Raw genomic sequence first — 18,384 nt, 5'->3', positions numbered from 1 at the left:
ATGGAAATAAATACAGAGATATGTTATTACCTCAGTAATCTGGGCAACTCGATTGGCTTCATCATCTGTCATTTCTGAGAGGCATTTTGCTACGCTGATATATAGCTCTAGATCATTTCTCTGGTAAGGAAAAATCACAAGCAGGTCAAAATACAACGTAAGATAACAGATATAGTCTCAATGTTCCGACAAATTATTAGATTTGCTTATCTCCATGAACAGCAGTCTCTGAGATTTTAATCAAACCAGAACATATGGCCAGTTTTTGGCACTAAAAAAACCCATCTTTCCGGGGCACCTGGCTGGCTCAGTCAGTAGACCACATGACACTTGACCTAGGGTCTTGAGTTCAAGCCCCACGTTGCGCATAGAGCTTACTTTAAAACAGCAGCAACGACACGATCTTTCCTATTATTTTGTTTGGCTGTACTTTTTCTCCTTATCAGAATCCATCATTCCACACAGATTTTTAACTTCTTCGTAAAGCTGCAAAGAAGTTAAATAATTCAGAAATATATTGCGTCGCTTGATAGAAGTCATATATTGGACAACATGCTCAGAGATTCTCCAGGTCTAACGCGTAAGGGTTTCTGTGCTTGTTCGTCTCCGACAGGCATCTGGTAAAAGGCCTGGCCGCATATTTCCTGGTGTAGCACTGGTTAACCCGTTTCTAAGCTTGCTCAAAACGTTGGTTCTAAATATTCAACCTCAATTTAGATCTTGGAAGCAAACACATTCTTAGTGCAAAATGCGGTTATTTTCTTCCTAGCCTTCCCACCACATTCTTAAAACATACACCTCCCTGCTTTGCCAAAAGGGCTTAAAAAAAATCCCAAACATAAATGGTCAGGAATGTAAATATTTTTGTTCCTCACCCGAATCTTCTTTGGCAGAAGGTCAAAAATCTTCCCGGTGGCTTCGCAGAGCAGACTCCAGAGGTGGTGGGCAGGGCTGGGCAGTTTCATGGCCTGACTCAGGCCCTGTAAGGCACTCATGCATAACTCGGGATTGGGAAGTGGGGAAGCCGTTTTAAACACCGCCACCATTAAGTTTTCAACAAAACCCGCCATCTGTTCGTCTGAGACGTGTTTTATCCACAGAGGTGTAGAAACCAGGAGGTATTTCTTGGCGTTCAACTGGAAGCAAACCAAAAGAGGTCAGGAAGAAACGGGCCAAGTCTGGGCTTGCAGGGTTTAAAACCTCAAGGTCACCCCTGTGTTTGAGGGCCCATTGAGAGATGAAAGGTTCAAGGTTACTTCCCTGCCCCTCATTTCCCCCCAGCTTCACGGTCCAGTGGGCCACCGCTGCCTGCGATTGTGGCCACTGCAGTGACGTGTGGTCCGGGGCAACTTGTGTATATACGGTATCTGCCAATCCATCTGGGAACCACTCAGCTCAAGCCCGGGATTGTTTTGGGAAGGGGAACAAAATGCTAACTTTTGAAAGTACTTGACAGTTGCTATTTAGTCTTAAAAGGTCACATTCTCTGGCAAAAAAAAAATAAAAAAATAAAATAAAATAAAATAAAATAAATCCTGGACACGAAAGCCTCATCTGCAGGAAATCGACCGGCCAGAGTATCTGATATTATTAATTTCTTCTTCTAGGAAGCATAAGGAGATAAGGAGAACTGGCATGCTAGAACCATTTTTGACCAAAGAGGAGCAGCAGCTGAACACGTAGAAGTGACCGTGGCATGCTGGAGGTCATGAGGGCCGGAAAGGCGCATGGTTAAAAAGAGCTCTGTGTCAGAGACGTTAAGAGAGGAGGCTTCAAAAATTCTTCGCAACGGACGGAGCATGCGGCCTGTCCCGGCCCTGGGGGCTGAGGGCGGGCGCTGACCGGACATGGAGCACCTGCTCCGTTCCGCTATCGGCGCATAAATCCACAGACAAACGTGAATGCATAACAACAGAAAATGGCATTGGAACAGTGGGAATCAGCAGTTTTGCACAGGAAACTTTGTGAGATGCTGTTTACCGTCGCGTGCCTGAAGTGGGGACAAGATTGAACAAGAAGAGTTTGGTGCTTTGGAAAGTGTGCAAGCTGCTAGTGAACTCTATTCTCTATCAGGACAAGTAACTGAAATTGATGAAGCTTTTGCAGAAAATACAGGACTTGTCAACAAATCTTGGTATGAAGATGGTTGGCTGATCAAGATAACACTCAGTAATCCTTCAGAACTGGGTGAATTAATGAGCGAAGAAGCATATGAGAAATACAGAACACCTACTGAGGAGTGAAAATGGAACCCCTAAGTAAACCAGTATGAAACAATTTAATCTGGCATAGTTGTCCTAAATTAGTGCTGCAGAGAGGATTTAAAATAGCAACTTTTAGCAATACCAGTGCGAAAAGAAACTACTTGCAACAATGTCAATGAAAGAAAACACCCTTAACTTTCTGATGATTGCAGATAAACACAATATGTATCTTTTCTGCAACACCCTATGATTTTTAGGCGAGGCTCCAGTTATAATATGGAGAGTCCTCAAATTATCTGTGGTTAAAAACTAGTTCCAAAGATTATGTAATTCAAGGATATAACATTGTCATCTTAAGCCTTTGGCAACTGTTATTTAAATTTTTTTTAATGTTTGCTTATGTTTGAGGGAGAGAGAGACACACAAGAGTGTGAGCAAAGGAGGGGCAGAGAGAGAGAGAGACACAGAATCTGAAGCAGGCTCTGGGCTCCGAGCTGTCAGCACAGAGCCTTAGGTGGGGCTCGAACTCACCCCAGGCTCATGAGATCATGACCTGAGCCAAAGTCGGACGCTTAACCAACGGATCCACCAAGGCGCCCTCCGATCGTTTTTTTTAAAAAGACAAGGTATATAATTAAGAAAATGAATTCACCAACTTAATTTGTTAATTAACAACGATGTTAAGAAAAGTCCATTCTCAAAGACAAATGCAAAAAAGTAACACAGATCTGAAAGAGAAGCGGAAGGATAACTGAATTCTAGAAAGATTTTTGAGGTAAACGAAACAGGCTGTTCAAGTTCTACCTGGTTCAAAAGAAAAGAGGAGTTAATAGAACAGTGTCTGAGACACGGACTTTGGAGTCAGCCAGACTCACTCCCAGATATTAGCTACATAAACTTTGTTTGATCCCAATTTGCCTCAGTTTGTCAACCTGTAAACTGGAAACAATAAAATCTACTTCTCACAAGTGGAATAAGCTGGGCACAAAAGACTTCATATTGTATGATTCCACTCTAAAGAATTTCTAAAGTTTACATGAAATTTAAGTTTATATGAAAGTTGTTTAAAAAAGGAAAAATTAGAGGGGCACCTGGGTGGCTCAGTTGGTTAAGGGTCCAACTCTTGATTTTGGCTCAGGTCATGATCTCACAGTCGTAAGAGCCCGACATCAGGCTCTGCACTGGGTGTGAAGCCTGCTTGGGATTTTCTCTCTCTCTCTCTCTCTCTCTCTCTCTCTCTCTCTTCCCCACCCCCCTTCCCCCATTCATGCGCTCTCCTTCTTCCTTTCAAAAAAAAAAGGGAAAAATTATAGAGACTAAAAGCAGATCAGCAGTAGCCTGGGTCTGAGACTGGGAGCGGGGATTGTCTCCAGGTTGGCACGATGGAACTTTCTGGGGGTGATGGAAATATTATCAGTGATGGATAAAAATGTACAAATGTACCAGAACCCATCAAACTGTACATTTAAAATAGCCATATGTTATGCAATATAAATTATAACTCAAAGATGTAGAAAACACTTGTGTGTCAGGGTCGAAGACAGATTCAGTCTGATGTCAGGAAGTGCTCACTGAGTGCTTACAAGTCGCAGGTACGTGGCCACTACTCAGTAATGGCGGCTACACGGGACGTGCTTGGAGCAGACAGCTCATGACAGCTGCTGACGCAAAGGATGCAGACCTCAGTCACGTCTCCCTTCAGTGGAAGAGAATTAGAATACGAAGCAGAGCTTAAAAGAAAAAAAGTACCCAACAGGAACGGAAGGTAAAAGACTGAGGAACTAATACAAGAGCTTGGCAAAATTCTCAAAGAACTAAAGCCTCCCGAATAGAAGAGTAACGACGACGAGGTCATTTAACTTACGATCAATTGGTAAACCTCTAAGGGATCATGGAGTGTGGTTTTTCTTGTCCCACCTTAGAATATACTCAAAATTATACAATTTACTAATTGCTTTTCTTTAAGCCATCTTATCCCATTCTTCCTACTTACCCTTGGCCTGTACCCTGGAAGGTGCTGGCTCCCTCTTTCTGTCGTAGATATCAGGCTAGGTCACTTCTTCCTCAGCGCTTTGTTCAAGCCCAACACGCTGGCAGAGATGTTTCTACACCCTCTCACCTACGTGCCCCGTGTCTCTAACTTGACGCTTGATGAGATCCTACCAAGCCTTCAAGGCTCACCTGAATTGCTGTCTTTTCTGTGAAAGGGAGGGATCATATTGGATTTGCCTGTTTCTTAATACCTCCTAAATATCAGGGGCACCAGGGTGGCTCAGTTGGTTGAGCATCCAACTTTGGTTCAGGTCACGATCTTGTGGTTCATGAGTTCGAGCCCTGCATCGGGCTCTCTGCCATCAGCACAGAGCTCGCTTTGGATTCTCTGTTCCCCCTGCCCCTCCCCTACTCACATGCACATGCTCGCTCTCTTTCTCTCTCTCTCAAAAAGAAACAAAACCAAAACCAATGAATATCATTTATATGATATTGTATACCATATAAATAAACCTAGGCTCTCATAACTCCATCACTTTCTAGCTGGAGGATCTTGAGAAAGGAACTTTCGTGTCTCTGACCATATTTTCCTTTTTCTTTTTTTTTTTAATTTTTTTTTTTTTTCAACGTTTATTTATTTTTGGGACAGAGAGAGACAGAGCATGAACGGGGGAGGGGCAGAGAGAGAGGGAAACACAGAATCGGAAGCAGGCTCCAGGCTCTGAGCCATCAGCCCAGAGCCTGACGCGGGGCTCGAACTCGCGGAGCGCGAGATCGTGACCTGGCTGCAGTCGGACGCTTAACCGACTGCGCCACCCAGGCGCCCCAATATTTTCCTTTTTCTTAATCAAGGGGAGCTGAAAGCATGAATGTCGACGGCTGGGGCAGAGTTCTGCATCACAATCTTCCCATCTGCTGGCCAGCTATTGCCAAGCCCCCAATTTTTACAAAATCACATCTGGCCACTCTTTGACTTTGGGAACATACGCCCAGATGAACGTTAATCTTTCCCCAAAGAACCAGATCCTCCTGTTGCCCAACACCCTTAATTGCTACATACACTCAGACTGTGGATCAGTGGTGGCATCACCCACAGTCCCAACAGCGCAGCTGCATTCTGGGATGATTGCGCCTGCGTCACCATAATTTCCAGACACAGCTGCTGTATTTCTTCTCCTGAAAGAGAAGAAGAGAGTATTGGTAACACAGCTCCTTCTCGGATTCCTTTTCAGGCTCCCATGTCTTAAATCAAAGCCTCTGCTTGTGTGACATCTACAAGTAACAGAACGTGAGTAAACCGAAAGGTATTTCAAGTGACCTTTTCATTGTGAGTCAAAGAATGTGCCCACAGGCAGCAGCAGGTTAAGCCTTGGAACTGGCAAGGGCCGTGATCTAGCTTGGGAAATTTCTCTTCCGGTGTCCCAAGAAACCTAAATAATCAAGGGGCGCCTGCCTGGGTGGTTTAGTCGGTTAAGCATCTGACTTCAGCTCAGGTCATGATCTCATGGTTTGTGGGTTCGAGCCCCACGTCGGGCTCTGTGCTGACAGCTCAGAGCCTGGAGCCTGCTTCGGATTCTGTGTCTCCCTCTCCGTCTGCCCCTGCCCCGCTCGTCGTGCTCTTTCTCAAAAAAAAAAAAAAAAAAAAAAAAAAAAAAAAAAAAGTAAATAAATAAAAATAAAAGAAGAAAAAAAGAAAACTAAATAATCGAATACCATGAAAAATTTGAGAAAACACGAGCTAAAACTCTTTGCCTCTGTTTTCCCCTCCTTCTACCTTGCATTCAGCTCATAGAAAAATCCGTTTAGGTCTGGAAGGACTTAAAAATGTTGCCACATTCCCCAGTGATCGAGTCCTTTTGGTAGCCTGATCCCCATCAGCACATGTATTTTCCCAACCAGACCTTTTCTTCATTTTTCTAAGGATTTTTACCAAAACATAAACATTTCTAATACAGCACACAAAAGTAGGGGGAGGCTCAGGAGAACACAATTTTTTTTTTTAATTTTTGAGAGACAGAGAGAGAGCAGGGAAGGGGCAGAGAGAGGGAGACACAGAATCTGAAACAGGCTCTAGGCTCCGAGCTGTCAGCACAGAGCCTGACGCGGGGCTCGAACTCACAAACTGCGAGATCCTGACCTGAGCCGAAGTCGGACGCTCAATCGACTGAGCCACCCAGGCGCCCCAGGAGAACACAATGTTTAATGAAATCTCCAGAAACACGGTATCGGTGACATCGTATCTTACACAGGTATTAGGTTCGACTGAAAGCATTTAAGTGAAAAACTGTACAGAGTCAGAATCATCTTTGAGCATCCTCTCAGCTGCACATAAACTGTGGTTTATGAGGCGTTTTGTATATCGTGAGCACCGTACTGTAAACAGTAGGCAAACACACACACACATACACACACACACACACACTCTTATAGCATTGTTAAAAAATTGTCCCCCCCACCCCGACCAATGCCACTTTTTCTTGAGATCGGGGCCGGGGGTGGGGGGGATGTACATGGGATTAAATGTGCATATACTAACTCCACAAAAGAGGTTGCTGGGGTGTGCATTCCCTCTGCCTCTCATCACAAAGAATCTGTGGCAGACAGAATAATGGCCCTCCAAGATGCCTACATCCTAATTGCTGGAACCTGGGAACATGTTACCTTGCTTGGCAAAGGAGCTTCTCAGATGTGATTGGGAATAAGGACGAGAGATGGGGAGGTTACCCTGGACCGTGCAAAGGGACCCATGAATCACACGAGTCTTTGATGCGGAAAACCCTTCCTGGTTGTAGAGCACCGGAAAGGGGACAGCGTGAAAAGGCTTCGGCCCTCCCACGCGGGCTCTGCAGATGAAGCACGGGGGATGGCAAGCCAAGGCACGTGGGCAGCCTCTAGAAGCGGGAAAGAAATGGATTCTCCCTGTCTCACTCTGTTCGGACTGCTATCCCAATACATCACAGACTCGGTGGTTTATAAACCACAGAAACTGATTTCTCACAGCCCTGGCAGCTGGCAGCCCAAGATCAGGGTGCCAACATGCTGGGCTCGGGCGGGACCGCTTTCCCGGCTGCCGACGGCCAGTTCTAGCCATGTCCTCGCACCGTGGAAGGGGCAAGGGAGCGCGGCGGGGCCTCTTTTATAAAGGGCAACAATCCCGTTCACGAGGGCTCCACGGTCACAACCTGATCACCTCCCCAAGCGCATAGCATCACACCGGGGATCAGGATGTCGACACGTGAGTTTCGGGGGGACGAAATCGCTCAGGCCGTAGCACTCCCCAGGGCATCCAGGGAAGGATGCCGTTCTGCCGATACTTTGATTTTGGCCCGGCGGGAGCCACGCTGGCCCTCGGACCCACAGAACTCCAAGCCGATACATCTGTACAGCTTCAAGCTGCTTCAGGCTGCCAGGTCTGTTACCACAGTAACAGAGAACAAATCCAGAGAACAAAGCTCCCCCGGGGGGGCTTCCTTGAATCCCAGAGCTCCGAAAACGCGGTCCGATGACCATCAAACCGGGCTCTCTCTGCGACCTGTGCCACGCGGCCCAGCAACGGGCCCGCCTCCGTCCAGTCTCGTTTCGGTGAGCGCGCGTGGCCCGTGTCATCGGAACTCCTCCCCCTCGGCCTCAGCCACCTATAAAGTGACTCAGGGAAAGGAGCCCAGACGGTCACCCAAGCCGATGGACCTCACGATCGCAAAGGTCTCTCCGGCCGCCGTCACTCGCGACCCAGAATCTATTTTTCTCTTCAGGTCACGTCCTAAAAGCGGAGTCCGAAGGCCTGAAAACACTTGATATTTACCGAAGTTTAGCCTCATGAGTGGCGAGAGGAGCGCGGCCCAGCTCACGGGGGGGAACTGGTAGCTCTCTCCAACAGCTGCGATGGGTTTCATCACGACTTTGAGAAGGGAAGGAGGCACAGACTCAGGACCTGCAACAGAAAGGGAAACACTAGTAAAACGCTCCGGCAGCATCACGAGAGGCGGAAACGCCAGCTCTCCTTTTCTTCCAGTGCCAAAGGGTTTGGGATCACATGTTCAACTATGGTCGGTCCTTCAGTTCTGCGCTCTCAGTCTCAACCCCCTCCATTACAAAACCCTGCTTCCTCTGCTCTTCTCCTCCTCACTTGCCTCTGGTTTTTCCCTCTTGTCTGGACAGAAATTGTCCACGTCACTACTTGACTGTCCTCCATACGCTCTTTGTCTTTTCCCCCAGCTTTCTAAAAAGAGTCACTCGTCCACGTTACTGCGCCATTAGTCACTCCCCAATCTACTTCCAGAAGAGGAGGTCATTGCCACCTCGTCAGGCATAGTCCCTTCTAGTGACCGTGAAGTCCTTCCATCCCTGTGGCCCACAGGGGTGGTGCTGTGTACCATGTGACTTGCCGCTTTCACTCTCCAGCCTGTGCAAAGCTGACAGCTCCAGAGGGAAGTGCCTTCCGTAACAGCTAATCCATAGGCCAACCAGCTATCTATGGCATGGGGCTATGGCTTTAACATACTCTTTGTTTGTTCCCCCAGGTGCGGGTTAATTTGCAACTGAAATGAGGAGACACTGGAGCAGGTATGAGTGGAGCCACAAGGCACAGTCAGGGTTTGAGGGGCCATGAAGGGCCATGTAAAAGTGAAGTCTGAAGGAAGCCGGAAATGATGTGTATAAAGGTAAAAGAGCAAGGAGAAAAGCAAAAGCAGCCGGATCAACATATGTAGCAGAAGGGAAATCAGCATCAGCAGCAAGAGAAGCAGACTGAGTAAAAGGAAAAGCATCAGTAGGAGAAGGATAATCAGGGGTAGAATCAGGAGATAAGCAGCAGAATCAGCAGACAGTGAAAGAGGGGAAGCAAAGGTGGGGCAGAGTCAGCAAAAGGCACAACAGCTGCAGAAAGGAGAAGCACGGGAGAAAGGAGAAGCACGGGAGAAAGGAGAACCTGAGGCAGACAAGGAAGCAGAATCAGCAGGCACTTAAGACGGGGAAGCAGAAGTGGGGCAGAGTCAGCAAAAGGCACAACAGCTGCAGAAAGGAGAAGCACGGGAGAAAGGAGAAGCACGGGAGAAAGGAGAACCTGAGGCAGACAAGGCAGCAGAATCAGCAGGCACTTAAGACGGGGAAGCAGAAGTGGGGCAGAGTCAGCAAAAGGCACAACAGCTGCAGAAAGGAGAAGCACGGGAGAAAGGAGAAGCACGGGAGAAAGGAGAACCTGAGGCAGACAAGGCAGCAGAATCAGCAGGCACTTAAGACGGGGAAGCAGAAGCGGGGCAGAGTCAGCAAAAGGCACAACAGCTGCAGAAAGGAGAAGCACGGGAGAAAGGAGAAGCACGGGAGAAAGGAGAAGCTGAGGCAGACAAGGCAGCAGAATCAGCAGGCACTTAAGACGGGGAAGCAGAAGCGGGGCAGAGTCAGCAAAAGGCACAACAGCTGCAGAAAGGAGAAGCACGGGAGAAAGGAGAAGCTGAGGCAGACAAGGCAGCAGAATCAGCAGGCACTTAAGACGGGGAAGCAGAAGCGGGGCAGAGTCAGCAAAAGGCACAACAGCTGTAGAAAGGAGAAGCACGGGAGAAAGGAGAAGCACGGGAGAAAGGAGAAGCACGGGAGAAAGGAGAAGCTGAGGCAGACAAGGCAGCAGAATCAGTAGGCACTTAAGACGGGGAAGCAGAAGCGGGGCAGAGTCAGCAAAAGGCACAACAGCTGTAGAAAGGAGAAGCAAGGGAAAAGGGAGAAGCTGAGGCAGACAAGGCAGCAGAATCAGCAGGTACTGAACACGGGGGAAGCAGACGTGGGTGCAGAATCAGCAAAAGGACAAACACCATAAAAAGGAGAAGCACAGGAGCAGTAGTAGCTGAGGCAGAAAAGACAGCAGAATCAGGAGAGACCGGACAGAGGGAAACAGAAGCTGGGCAAAGTCTGCAAAAGGACAAACAGCTGCAGAAAGGAGAAGCACAGAGAAAGAGGAGAAGCAGAACCAGCAGATGCTGCATATGGGGAAGGAGAAGCAGAGGTAGAGTTTTTCTAGAGAGGATACAAAAATGAGCAATAAAAATATGAAAAGATGCTCAACATCACTTAGGATTAGAGAGATGCAAATCAAACCACAGTAAGATATCACTTCACTCACATCCATTAGGATGGCTATTTTTTTTTTTTAAAGAAAAAGGAAAGAAAGGGGAGGTGGGTGGGGGGATGGGTATTAAGGAGGGCACTTGTTGTGATGAGCACTGGGTGATGTATGAAAGTGATGAATCAATGAATCCTACTCCTGAAACCCATACTACACTATATATTAACTAACTTGAATTTAAATAACATCTTGGAAGTTATTTAACACTCCACAATTGTTGGTGAAGATGTGGAGAGATTGGAACCGCTGTGTACTGTTGGTGGGATTATAAAATGGTAGAACGGCTATGGAAAACAGTATGATGGCTCCTCGAAAAATCAAAAATAGAATTCTGGGTCTATACTCCAAAGAACTGAAAGCAGGATCTTGAAGAGATGTTTTTACACCGGTGTTCACAGTAGTACTATTCACAACAGCCAAGAAGTAGAAGCAACCCAAATATCAATCAATGGGTAAATGGATAAGCAAAATGTGCTTATGTGTACATAAGCAAAATACATATATATATACACACACACACACACATACAGTAAAACCTTAGTTTGCAAGCATAGTCCATTCAGGAAACATACTTATAATCCAAAGCACTTGTATATCAAAGTGAATTTCAAGAATCACTGTCTCCGTTGTGATCATGTGATTTTCAGCATCACGTACTACTCATATGGCAAGACGTTGCTTGTTTATCAAGTGGAAATTTCTAAGAAATGTTTGTTCATCTTGTGGAACACTCACAATCTGTATACCATATACATAAAAATTAGTTTCAACATTAAAAAGTAAGGAAATCCTGTCAGACATTATAGCATAAATGAATCTTGAAGACACTATGCTAAGTGAAATAGCTCAGTCACAACAAAACAAATACCGTATGATTCCATTTATATCAGGTACCTAAGTAGTCAATGTTAATAGAAACAGAAAATAGGGTGGCTCAGTCAGTTAAGTGTCTGACTCTTGGTTTAGGCTCAGGTCATGACCTCGCGGTTCGTGAGTTCGAGCCCCGCATCGGGCTCCACCGTGACAGTGCAAAACCTGCTTGAGATTCTCTCTCTCTCTCAAAATAAATCAATAAACTTAAAAAAAAAAAAAAAACCCAAAACCAGGAAATAGAATGGTGTCTACCAGAGATTATGGGGAGGGAGAAAGGGTATTATTTAATGGGTATAGAATTTCAGTTCTGCATGATGAAAAAGGTTGGCTTCACAATAATGTGAATAAACATAACACTATTGAACATATGCTTTAAAAAAATTATACATTAAAAAAAATTAATACCTTCCAAAATGGATCGTATCAAGCCCAGGTGGGTTCACCGAATTATACCAACTATTTAAGGAAGAAATTACACTAATTCTTCCATATACTAATTATACTAATTTCTCTTTCAGAAAACAGAAGCACAGGGAATACTCCTAACTTATTCTGAGGATAGCATTGCCCTAATACTAAACTAGACCAAGATAAAACAAGAAACCTCCAGACCAATATCTCTCATGAACACAGATGCAGAAATCCTTAACAAAATATTAGCAAAATAAATCTAACAATGTATAAAGAGAATTATAAACTATGACCAACTGAGGTTTATTCCAGATATGCAAGGCTGGCTCACCGTTCAAAAATCGACTGATATAACCCATCACATCAGTAATCGCTAACAAAGAAAATCACACAAACAATATCAATAGACGCAGAAAAAGCATCTGACAAAATCCAACACCCATTCATGATAAAAAACTCTCAGCAAACTAGGAATAGAGTAGAGCTTCCCCAAAAAACTCTAGGCTGACATCATACTTCATAGTTAAAAATAGAAGCTTTTTTCACTAAGATCAGAAACAAGTCAAGATGTCTCCTCTCATCACTCCTTTCCAATATTATATTAAAAGTGCTAGCTTATGCAAGAAGATAAGGAAAGGAAATAAAAGTTATACAGACTGGAAAGGAAGATGGAAATACCTAAAATCAGAAATAAAAGTGAAGACATTTCTACCTACCTTGTAGAAACAAAAAGAATTATAAACAGGAAACTATGAGAAACTGTGTGCCAGCAAATTAGATAATCTAGATGAAACAGACAAAATCCTAGAAACACACAAGTTACTAAAACTGATTCGAGAAAGAACAGAAAATGCAAACAGTCCTATGACCAGGAAAGAGATAGAAACAAAAAGCTTCTGGGCGCCTGAGTGGCTCAGTCGGTTAGGCATCTGACTTCAGCTCAGGTCATGATCTCGTGGTTTGTGAGTTCGAGCCCCGCATCGGGCTCTGTGCTGACAGCTCAGAGCCTGGAGCCTGCTTCCGATTCTGTGTCTCCCTCTCTCTCGACCCCTCCCCTGCTCTCTCTCTCTCTCAAAAATGAATAAACATTAAAAAAAAGAAAAGAAAAAGAAACAAAAAGCCCCAACAAAGAAAAGTCTAGGACCAGATGATTTCACTGGTGAATTCTACCAAACACTTAAAGAATTACCATCAATCCTCAATTCCTTCCCAAGAAAAGCAGGAGAGGAGGGAATATAGTTAATTCTTGAACAACACAGGGGTTAGAGGTGCTAACACTGTTGCAGCCAAAAATCCACATATAATTTCTGGCCTCCTCCCCAAATTTAACTACTAATAGCTTACTGTTGATGGGAAGTCTTACCAATAACATGAACAGTTGATTAATACATATTTTGTATATTAAGCTAGAGGAAAGACAATGTTAAGAAAATTACAAAAAGAGAAAATACACTTACAGTACTGTACTGTATTTAATGAAAAAAATCTGCATATAAGTAGACACGTGCAGTTCAAACCCGTGTTGTTCAAAGGTAAACTGCACTTTTTTTAAAGTTTATTTATTTATTTTGAGAGAGAGAGAGAGAGAGAGAGAGAGAGAGTGTGTGTGTGTGTGTGTGTGTGTGTGTGTGTGTGTGTGTGTGTGTGACAAGGGGCAGAGAGAGAATCCCAAGCAGGGATCCTCACTGGCAGTGCAGGGCCCAACATGAGGCTTGAACCCACGAACTGTGAGATTGTGACCTGAGCTGAAATCAAGACTCAGATGCTCAACTGAGCCACCTAGGCGCTCCTCAACTGCACTTAACTCATTCTATGAGACCAGCCTTAACCTAACACCAAAGGCAAAGAAACCACAACAAACATTTAACAAAAAAAAAAAAAAAAAAAAGAAAAAGAAAAGAAACACAAAAAACCAAAAAAACTACAGATGAGTATTATGAATATAGATGTGAAAACTCTCACTATAACACTGGCAAACTGAATCCAACAGTACATTAAAAGGATTATTCATAATGACCACACAAGATTTATGCTAAGAATGCAAGTGTCATTCAACATAAGAAAATAAATCAATGCAATTTACCACGCTAATAGAATGAAGGGGGAAAAACACACGATAATCTCAACTGACACAGAAAGCTTTTGATAAACTCCAACAGCTTTTCATGATAAAAATACTCCAAAAATTAGGAATAGGATGGAATCATCTTAACGTGATAAAGGGCATTCGTAAAAAATACACAGTGAACGTTATATTCAACAGTAAAAGACTAAAAGCTTTTCCTTTACAATAGAGAACAAGACCAGAATGCCCACATTCACCATTTTGTATTGCACATTCTGGCCAGAGCCATTAGGAAAGAAAAAGAAATAAAAGGCATACAAATTGGAAAGAAGTAAAACTACCTGTATTTACAGATGACATGATTCTACGTATAGAAAACAGTTCAGTAAAGTTGCTGGGGGTAAAATCAACACACAAAATTTAGTTGTGTTTCTGTATCTCAGAAATTAGATAATCTAGATGAAACAGACAAAATCCTAGAAACACACAAGTTACTAAAACTGATTCGAGAAAGAACAGAAAATGCAAACAGTCCTATGACCAGGAAAGAGATAGAAACAAAAAGCTCCTGGGCGCCTGAGTGGCCAAAAGAATAAAATACCTAGGATTAAATTTAACTGAGGTTGGGGCGCCTGGGTGGCTCAGTCGGTTGAGCGTCCGACTTCGGCTCAGGTCACGATCTCGCGGTCCGTGGGTTCGAGCCCCGCGTCGGGCTCTGGGCTGATGGCTCAGAGCCTGGAGCCTGCTTCCGATTCTGTGTCTCCCTCTCTCTCTGCCCCCCCCCACCCCGTTCATGCTCTGTCTCTGTCTCAAAAATAAATAAACGTTAAAAAAAAAAGTTAAAAAAAAATTTAACTGAGGTGAAAGACACATACACCGAACAATACAAACATTGCAGAAAGAAATTAAAAATATACATAAGGGGAAAGATACCTTAGGTTCATGGACTGGAATACTTAATACTACCCAAAGGTATCTACAGATTTGGCATAATCCTTACCAAATTTCAATGGCTCTTTTTTTTTTTTTTTTTTTTTTTTTGCAGAAATGGAAAAGTTGGTCCTCAAATTCACATTGAATTGTTAAGGGACTCCTAACAGCCAAAACAATCTTGAAAAAGAAAAATCTGAAGAACTCATACATACCAATTTCAAAATTTACTACAGAGCTACAATAATCAAAACAGCATCAAAGGATATTATTGACAAAGTGAAAGACAACCTAACACAACAAAATATTTCCAAGTTACACATCTGATAAGGGTCTAATATCCAGAATATACAAAGAACTTTTACAACTCAAAAACCAGGGGCGCCTGGGTGGCTCAGTTGGTTAAACCTCAGCTTCGGCTCAGGTCATGACCTCGTGGTTCGTGGGTTCGAGCCCCGCCTCGGGCTCTGTGCGGACAGCTCGGAGCCTGGAGCCTGCTTCGGATTCTGTGTCTCCCTCTCTCTGCCCCTTCCCCGCTCATGCTCTGTCTCTCGCCATCTCTCAAAAATGAATAAACCTTAGAAAAAATTAAAAAAAAAACAACTCCAAAACAAAAAGAGAATCTAATTTTTAAAATGGTCCAAAGACTTGAAGAGATAATTCTCCAAGGAAGAGATGCTACAAATGGCTAACAAGTACTGGAAAAGATGCTCCCCCACCATTAGGTATTCGGGAAATTCAAATCAAAACCAAATGATATTGCTTCACACTCAACAGGAGGAAAATGATGATGATGATGGAGAAGGGCAAGTGCTGGCAAGGATGTAGAGAAATTGGAACCCTCATACATTGCTGGTAGGCATATAAAAAGGTGCGGTCACTGTGGAAACACAGTTTTGCAGATTCTTGAAAAATTACACAGAATTACTATATGACCTAAAAATTCCTCTTATAGATAGATACCCCAAATAACTTAAAACAGGTGTTCAAACACTGACTTGTACACAAGTCTTCATAGCAGCACCACTCATAAAAGCCAAAAGGCAGGAACAATCCAAATGTCCATCAACTGATGAACGGATTAAAAAACAAAACAAAAAAACCGCATATCCATAGAATGGACTATTATTCAGCCATAAAGAGCAGTGAAATACTGATGCTTACCACTACATGGATGAACCCTGAAGACGTTATGCAAAGTGAAAGAATGCAGCCACAAGGGGCCGTACAGCATACGATTTCATTTAAATAAAACTTATGGGACAGGCACATCCATAGGGACAGAACGTAGATTAGGGGTAGCTGGAGGCTGGGGGAAACAGGGAATGATGGGGACCAACTGCTCAACGGGTACAAGATTTCCTTTTGGGGTGATGAAAATGTTCTAGAACCAGATAGCGGTGACGGTGGCACAACGCTAAGAATACATTAAATGCCACGCAATTGTAGACTTCAAAGTGGTTAGAACCGTCAATTTTGTTCTGTTTTACAAAAAAAAAAAAAAAAAAAAAAAAAAAAATTAAAAGAACAAAGCCCAAGAAGCATAGAAATAGATGAAGCAGTCTGGAGAGAAAAAAACGCAGAATCCATGACAGAGATTGACACTGTGCAGCCCCTGAAAGGGAGAGTGACAAAAAGGCTCAGTGCCTGCTATCCGTGTTGGCTCCCGGTCCTCGTGCCACTTGAACTGCCCTTGCAAAGATTTCGATTGCTCTCTAAATGCCATATGCAAGGACACTTCTTCCAATCTTTCATGTCATACTTTCCCACATACAACTGTATCATGCCGTCGTTCTTCAAATAAATGCTTCCCTACGCTTCCGGGTTTCTCTCTGCTGAGCCTCGCTGCCTGCCTCCACTTAACTCTCACAGTTTCACATACTATTCGTATATTGACCAAGTAAAGCCACACTTACAACCCAGGCCTTTCCTGATGTTGGACACTCTTATTTCCAGCTAGAGCCATTTCAACAATCAGCATGTTTTCTCAGGCTAGCCACCAATTAATCTACCCCCGGACCCAAGCCTCTGCCAAGTTAGAAACGTAAAACTAGAAGTGTACCTCCCAGTGATGTTTCTCTCCCCTCCATCGAACACGGTTTGGCTTTTTGAAAATGTTAAAGTTCAATACTCTTCTAAGCTGTGTTACCAGTAACTGAAGCTTTATTTCTATTCCATCTTTTTTTTTATTTTTTTTTCAACGTTTTTTTATTTTTTATTTTTGGGACAGAGAGAGACAGAGCATGAATGGGGGAGGGGCAGAGAGAGAGGGAGACACAGAGTCGGAAACAGGCTCCAGGCTCTGAGCCATCAGCCCAGAGCCTGACGCGGGGCTCGAACTCACGGACCGCGAGATTGTGACCTGGCTGAAGTCGGACGCTTAACCGACTGCGCCACCCAGGCGCCCCGTCTATTCCATCTTAAGATGGAATACGAGGAGTGCAGGGAGTCAGGGAATCTACCACTGCTATTACAAAGAGAATTTCTAACAAATAAATAAATACATACATAGATAAATAGATAAATAAACATATTCATAAAAAATTCATTCATTCAATCACTGAGTATCTAGCAGGTACCAGGCACTGTTCCAGACAGTGAAGAGAGTATTCAACACGACAGAATAGATTCCTTCACTAGTGGAGCTTATATTCGAGTAAGAGGATAGATAGACAAGGCAAAATCAGGTATGATCAAAATAAAAATGCTGTGATAGGAATCAACTGGTTGGCTATTTACATAACTGTCTACTGATTACACACAGCAGGTGACTGTCCCTATACCATATAGGCAGCAAATTGGGGTCTTTGATTTCACACACCCCCAGAAACATTTAAGCCACATTTTTGGGGTAATTTTGGTGTGTGAATCTTAGAAATGGCTTGATGGGCTGGCAGACGGTACAGTAAGTATCTGTGCAAAGAACTGCTTTTCTCTCCTATTAAGGACATGAATCCAAATCTATTTTGGAAATCATTAATTCACAAGCAGATTCCTTTACATTTTTTCTCAGATCAAGAGTTTTCAAAATTACATAAGATGTTATTCCAGGTCCTTCTACAGAATTCACTACAGAAATTTTGCAGTTTCCAGAGGATCTAGGGAATCAGGGAAGGCATTCACCCTGTCCTCTAATACTAGCACCCAGTGTGAAATATGACCATTTTCTCACACACACACACACACACACACACACACACACACACACACGCACACACACGCACCATGTTTTATTGTTTACACAACGAGCTCTCCCTTGACAGGAGAACAGAGCCTGCATTAATAACTGCACTTTACTATCCATTTTGCATGTTGCTTCCGTATTGACCTGATACACAGCAAGTGTCAGAGACAAGAAGAACCTGTAACATGGAACCCAGGGCTGAAAATCAAGTAAGTGCTATGACACAATAAATCTTCCGCTTTTAAAAGGGCAAAGCATCGCTACTGAGTAGCATAACCAGAATCACACAAAATTTTCCGCTGTATTTACAGGGAACTAATTCTGACATGACTGGAATGAAAGGAATTATAGTAACTGTTAGGAATGGAGGAAACACTTGGCAGTTTCGCTCGTGCGGGGGGAGGTATGGAAAGAGAGGGAGTCCCACGATGGGAGAAGAGAGTCACGTGGTCCCTTCCTCGGAGATCTTCAGCGTCGGACACAGGAACCCAAAGCCAAGTGACGGGAATGATTAGCTCCCTCCTTGCAGTGCTTTGTCTTTTAGGCAAGTGCCTTAGATAAAAGGAAAGTGTGGAATGCTTTATAGACAATGGCTTTGGAACTGAGAAGG

General features: G+C 43.8%; 1 protein-coding gene across 2 annotated transcripts in view; it reads right to left on the bottom strand.

The window, feature by feature from the left end:
* The window catches only part of FOCAD (focadhesin), a 316,407-nt gene that overhangs the window by 17,488 nt on the left and 280,535 nt on the right, over nt 1-18,384 (bottom strand). For both annotated transcript variants that reach the window (XM_030294286.2, XM_030294287.1), the window contains 4 exons: nt 7,999-8,127; nt 5,257-5,372; nt 876-1,136; nt 31-120 (listed from right to left, as the gene is read on the bottom strand). In XM_030294286.2, the coding sequence (XP_030150146.1) occupies nt 31-120; nt 876-1,136; nt 5,257-5,372; nt 7,999-8,127 (596 nt within the window). The remainder of the gene's footprint in view (nt 1-30; nt 121-875; nt 1,137-5,256; nt 5,373-7,998; nt 8,128-18,384) is intronic.

The sequence above is a fragment of the Lynx canadensis genome, chromosome D4 (assembly GCF_007474595.2).
Source record: "Lynx canadensis isolate LIC74 chromosome D4, mLynCan4.pri.v2, whole genome shotgun sequence".
In the NCBI taxonomy this organism is placed as follows: domain Eukaryota; kingdom Metazoa; phylum Chordata; class Mammalia; order Carnivora; family Felidae; genus Lynx; species Lynx canadensis.
The sequence above is the reverse complement of the archived record's forward strand: the minus strand, read 5'-3'. Positions and strand labels throughout refer to the sequence as shown.